The 6,179-nt window shown below is 45.0% G+C and overlaps 1 protein-coding gene and 1 long non-coding RNA gene across 2 annotated transcripts; one reads left to right on the forward strand and one right to left on the reverse strand.

The window, feature by feature from the left end:
* Positions 1-3,015: 3,015 nt before the first annotated feature.
* LOC134929065 (uncharacterized) lies at positions 3,016-5,128 on the forward strand. The gene is made up of 3 exons (XR_010178249.1): positions 3,016-3,145; positions 4,711-4,860; positions 4,970-5,128. It is a non-coding gene; the product is annotated as an uncharacterized LOC134929065 (long non-coding RNA).
* On the reverse strand, positions 3,350-5,078 carry LOC134929064 (uncharacterized). Its single transcript, XM_063924906.1, has 3 exons — positions 4,996-5,078; positions 4,708-4,920; positions 3,350-4,084 (listed from the first exon to the last, which is right to left on the reverse strand). Exon 3 carries the CDS (start codon positions 4,071-4,073, stop codon positions 3,405-3,407), a length of 669 nt encoding a protein of 222 aa, XP_063780976.1. The 5' UTR covers positions 4,074-4,084; positions 4,708-4,920; positions 4,996-5,078; the 3' UTR covers positions 3,350-3,404.
* Positions 5,129-6,179: the final 1,051 nt, after the last annotated feature.

The following is a 6,179-nucleotide window of genomic DNA, read 5'->3' on the forward strand; positions in this document are numbered from 1 at the left end:
GGGTCACATTTACAGATGCATTGGTTGATCACCCTGTCCCCCAGGGTCAGGGTATCACTCCTGTGGTGGCTGCAGAGTGCTCACCTTCTCGAGGGACGCAGATTCAGCATTCAGGGCTGGATCCTGGTGACCACAGACGCAAGCCTCCAAGGTTGGGGAGCAGTCACACAGGGAAGAAATTTCCAAGGTCTTTGGTCAAGTCAAGAGACTTGTCTTCACATCAACATCCTGGAACTAAGGGCCATATACAATGCCCTACGTCAAGCGGAGACCTTACTTTGCGACCAACCGGTTCTGATCCAGTCAGACAACGTCACCGCAGTGGCTCATGTAAACCGCCAAGGCGGCACAAGGAGCAGAGTGGCGATGGCACAAGCCACCAGAATTCTTTGCTGGGTGGAGAATCACGCAATCGCACTGTCAGCAGTGTTCATTCCGGGAGTGGACAACTGGGAAGCAGACTTCCTCAGCAGACACGACCTACATCCGGGAGAGTGGGGACTTCATCAGGAAGTCTTTGCACAGATTACAAGTCGGTGGGAACTGCCACAGATAGACATGATGGCGTCCCGGCTCAACAAAAAGCTACAGAGGTATTGCGCAAGGTCAAGAGACCCTCAGGCAGTAGCTGTAGACGCCCTAGTGACACCGTGGGTGTTCCGGTCGGTCTATGTATTTCCTCCTCTTCCTCTCATACCCAAGGTGTTGAGGATAATAAGACAAAGAGGAGTGAGAACAATCCTCATTGTTCCAGATTGGCCACGGAGGACCTGGTATCCGGATCTGCAGGAAATGCTCACAGAAGATCTGTGGCCTCTCCCTCTAAGACAGGACCTGTTGCATCAGGGGTCCTGTCTGTTTCAAGACTTAACGCGGCTGCGTTTGACGGCATGGCGGTTGAATGCCGGATCCTAGCATTCCGGTTGAGGTCATCCCTACGCTGATAAAGGCTAGGAAGGATGTAACGTTAAAACATTACACCGTATATGGCGAAATTATGTTTCTTGGTGTGAGGCCATGAATGCTCCTACGGAAGAATTCCATCTGGGCCGTTTCCTTCACTTCCTACAAACTGGAGTGAATTTGGGCCTAAAATTAGGCTCTATTAAGGTCCAGATTTCGGCCTTATCCATTTTCTTTCAAAAAGAATTGGCTTCTCTTTCAGAAGTTCAGACTTTTGTAAAAGGAGTGCTGCATATTCAGCCTCCTTTTGTGCCTCCGGTGGCACCTTGGGACCTTAACGTGGTGTTAAGTTTTCTAAAATCACACTGGTTTGAACCACTTAAAACAGTGGAGTTAAAATATCTCACGTGGACGGTGGTCATGTTATTAGCCTTGGCTTCGGCTAGGCGAGTGTCGGAATTAGCGGCTTTGTCACATAAAAGCCCATGGGGTAAATTTACTAAGGTCCCGATTTTGACCGAGATGCCGTTTTTTCTTCAAAGTGTCATCTCGGTAATTTACTAAACTCAAATCACGGCAGAGATGAGGGCATTCGTAATTTTTTGGAAGTAGTTGTAAAAAATTACGAATGAATACACCATCGGTCAAAATACGCCTGTTTAGATATGAATCTCGGTCATTTACTAACCATTCGTAATTGTAATGTCTGCCGTGAAAATGCATTTGCGGCCGTGAAAAAATACAAATCGTAAAAAAGTCCTAAAAAAAAACGCACCTGCTTTTGAAAAGCGTGTTTACATGTGTACTCAATTATCCATTACTCACACCTGAATGTTTGGCCCTATAAAAGTGTTCCAGGCACATTTTGAAATTCTCTCACTCTGAAATGGCAGCTGTGGTGTGTGCCAATGACTTTCTGTTTGCTGTGGGATACCTTAGACTGCTCCATGAGGCTTCCAGAAATCAGGGCCAGGTAAGTGAACATGGTCAGCAGGTTGTCCAGGTGCCGCGGAGGCTGCGCCAGCCACGTTTTTTTAGGGGTCGTTTAAACTTAAACGCATTGTCCGATGATAGGGTCATACAGATGTTCCGCCTAAATAGAACCAACATTTTCCGCCTGTATGACCTTGTCAAACTGGGACTAGACCCTGAGACAGCACGCTCTCGCTCTGTCTCAGGCTTTCACAAACTCCTGGCTGTGTTACACTTTATGGCTACTGGGAGCTTCCAGGCTGTGGCAGGCGACGTTATTGGTATCTCACAGCCAACCTTTTCAAAATATTTGAATCAGGTGAGTCAAAAAATACATAGCCGGTTATGTCTAAGTGTTGCTTCTGTAAGCTCTTACAACACAGTATTGTATAGAATACCTAACATGACATTCACCTTAGATTGTTTAATGTCCACTCAGGTTTTGGATGTCTTGGATCCACATATTAATGCCTCAATCTGCTTCCCTACCCAGGAGTCGGAGTGGCGTGCTGTCAGGGTAGCTTTCTATGAGCTTGCTCGCATGCCCAATGTGCTGGGGGCCATAGATTGCACACACGTTCAGCTGAGATCACCTAGGGGCCGGCAATATATATATACTAATAGACATATGGCCCAATCCACTAATGTCCAGGTGGTCTGTGATGCAAAATTAAAAATTATGAGTGTTGTTGCAGGTTACCCTGGTGGCTGCCATGACTCCTTCATCCTCAGTCAGTCATCGCTCTTCGATAAATTTGAGGACGGACAAATGCCTGATGGCTGGCTGCTGGGTATGTTTAAAATGTGTTGTGTGTATGTCTTTTAACAACAAACTCTATTTTTGACTAGGGTAATGAATAATCTTACACATGTACTAATATTGACTATATCTGTTTTTCAGGTGATGGTGGTTACGGCTGCTACTCTTGGCTCCTTACTCCATTGTCCCAACCTGATTCTCCTGCTGAACACAGTTACAATCATGCACATAAGGCTACGCGGAATGTGATAGAAAGATGTTTTGGTGTGCTGAAATCACGGTTTCGGTGTCTGGATAAATCTGCAGGCCTTTTGTTGTATAGGCCCTCAAAGGTGACTAGAATTGTGTTCTGCTGCTGTTTTCTCCATAATCTGTGTTTAAGTCAACATCTGGCACATGATGAGGGAGAAAGCAGTCAGCAAGCAGAGGAGTTAGAAACATCTGGTGACAGTGTGAGTACATATGTAGGGAGGCAGGTACGGCAAGAAGTGATTCAGCGGTATTTTTCGGGTAAGTTTTTGTAGGATGTAATTATCCTTGACTAAACACTTTGCAATACAAACAATCGTGTGTTTTGTTACTTACTGTTTGTTGTTTATAGTGGTGTGTACATTGTAGTTAGTTTATGTTATCAATACATTGTCATTCATTACCCCATAAAAACATACATACATACATAGCAGCTTCTACAATGTTTGAGACGGACACAGGAAGTTGTGTGTTTGTCAAAACAAATTTTTTATTGCGTTACACAAATGTTTTTGATGTATTATTTTTTGCGCTTGTGTGTGCTGGGTGCTGTGCTTTGTGCTGGCTCACTGGCACGTGCTCGGGAGGATCGCCGAACAGGGGAGGTTACTGGCGTTTGGCTAGGGGTCGTGGTTCCAGAGCTGGAGGTCACTTGTTGTGCTGCCATCAATGTTATGTTGTTGCTCAAATTATTTATGCTGGCATTCAGTTGTGTGTTGGTTGCAGTGTGGCTGGCTACAATCCGGGATAAAGATTCATTCACAACCTGGTTGTGCTGTATTAGTTGTATGAGTGTTTGGTGCTGGCGCTGTTGCTCATCAATGATGCGCGTTAAATGAGCCAGCATTTGGTTGTTGTCTGCCCGTATTTGCTCCATCGATGTTGCGATTCGGCCTACTTGGACAATCAGTCTGCCCGAGTTGCGACTAATGCGCGGTAGATGATGGGGCAGGCTGGCAAGGTGTTGGGTATGTGCGGTCAGGCTGGCATTGCTTTGGGTCTGTTGGCTTGTCCAACTGGACCAAAAGTCATCTGGAATTTGTGGCTGGGGTGGAGCTTGTACCAGTTGTGGACTCATGGAGGCTTGGGGGATATCCTGCGGCTGTATTGGCTGGCTCGGGTCAACAGGTGTTAGTTGCAGTGTGAATGTTGCCTGTTGGTCTTGTCCCTGCTGGTCCACGTCGGGCATCAAGCTTGGCTCTGTATGGGGTGGACAACATGCACTGTTTACTTTACAAATAATATATTTGCTAGTTCTAAACATTTCTACATTCATAATACTCCATTATTTTTGTATTTTGAGTTGTGTTTTTAAACTTATAATTTATTTGGTTTACAAACACATATATACCATCACAGGCGTGCACATAGACTGACTTGCGGAATCCTCACCTAACTACCTCCCCTCCACAGCATTACAGTGTTCTGTCACCTCCCCTGTCCAGGATATAGACTGCTTACCTGGATATTCCCGAGGAGCGGAGCAAGTAAGCAGTCTACATACAGGACAGGGGAGGTGTGTGAACACTATAATGGTGTGGAGAGGGTGGTGTTTTTTTTTTTTTTAAGCCAGTAATGTGTTGTTATTTTTATGTGCACGTGTGTGGCCTAAATTTTTACAAATGTCTGTTCATTTTTAAATTTGATGTTGGCGATAGCAACCACTAAGATATTGAAAAATTCTGCATTTGCACCTTTACAAATTTAAGACGTAACATCACATTGTTTGTTATGGCAAACATGTAATCTCAACTACAACTCACATCATAGTAACTGTACTGTGTAGATTATTTGCTATGTGTTTAGTTTATGTTTTGACTCACCAGATAACTGAGGTGATCTGGGCTCATCACTCTGTGGACTCGCCAATAGTGCCTGTGGTGGCTGGGGTGAGACTGCAGAAATGCGCCGCCTGGGTGGGGAAGATGGAGCCGCAGATTCAGAGACAAGACGCCGTGTCTTACTTGGCCTCCTGGGTAAGTGCCCCGAGCCCTGTGATGGGCGCCTTAGAGGAGGGCGGCTTACAGAAGCAGAACCTATGAGAATATATAAACATTAATATTTTGTACTTCTATGTGTTTGCAGAATATGTGACTACAGTGAATTCTTACCTGCAATCCCAGCATCATCCTGAGTTGTCTGTGGCCTGTCTGGCCGGCTGGTCTGTCGGACTGTTGAAAAAGTTGAAAAAACATTATGACCATACTTTGTCAAAAAATGCTAACTGCAAAGCCTTAGTGTACTGTAACCATCTTGTACGTATTGTAAATTAAACTAATTTCTGCTTAAGATCTTCGTGATTCCTTAATTTGTTATGTATATAAAAATGTACATGGTGTTGCACAAAAAAAAACTGTAACATTGATGAATTATGTGTCAGATATTGCATAGATTGATTACTTGCAACTTGAACCAAAATGTAAATTAAAAGTTTATTTAAAAATTGAAGTAAAAAAAAACACATCATAACAAGCTGCTATTAGATACAACAGCTATGTCCAAGCAATATCTCATATTAATTATTGCAACTACACATACCAGCATGCACTGCACCTGATTTTGCATTATAAATTTTAAAAAATACAGCCAAGGCAAGATGGGAAATGCAGTTTCAAAACACAAAAACAGCATAAGGGTGCATAGGCCTGCAATACATGACCAACAATGTATGCATACATTTTAAAAATAATTTCTCCACCATTATCATTTTGCACACTTTAAAAAATAATTTCGATTTATCAAACTCACCAACCTGCGTGGGTCGGTCCGAATCCCGGACATGAGTTGCAGACACCACTTCTGCTGGAATCAGTGCCCGCACAGGCTCCTCCCACTCCCGATAGGTTGCCCGGAAAGGGGGGCCACCCCCGGTTTTGCGTGCTGATTTAGCCTCTTTGGCCATCTTGGCCTTGACACGGCGCTTTATGTCATAGAACCTCTTGCGACACGTGTCCTCAGTCCGCCTCACCACACCCTCACTATTTACGGCAACTATTACTTTCCCCCACAGGACAGACTTCCTGCGGGAGGACACCTTGGCAGCATCCTGACCAAACAATTGCCGATGGTGCTTCATCAGCTCACGCACCAACGCCATGTTTTCAGCATAGCTGAACTTAATATTCCTGCCAGTCTTGGTAGTGGTGCGTGGCTGCGGAGCTACAGCACCATCACTCTCACTGGAGAATGCAGCAACAGGCACCCCCTCCTCCTCCTCCTCACTAACCTCCTCCCTCTCACTAACCCCCTCCACCTCACTCACCTCCTCCACCTCACTAACAGCCTCCACCTCACT

This window comes from Pseudophryne corroboree, chromosome 5 (assembly GCF_028390025.1).
Source record: "Pseudophryne corroboree isolate aPseCor3 chromosome 5, aPseCor3.hap2, whole genome shotgun sequence".
NCBI lineage: Eukaryota > Metazoa > Chordata > Amphibia > Anura > Myobatrachidae > Pseudophryne > Pseudophryne corroboree.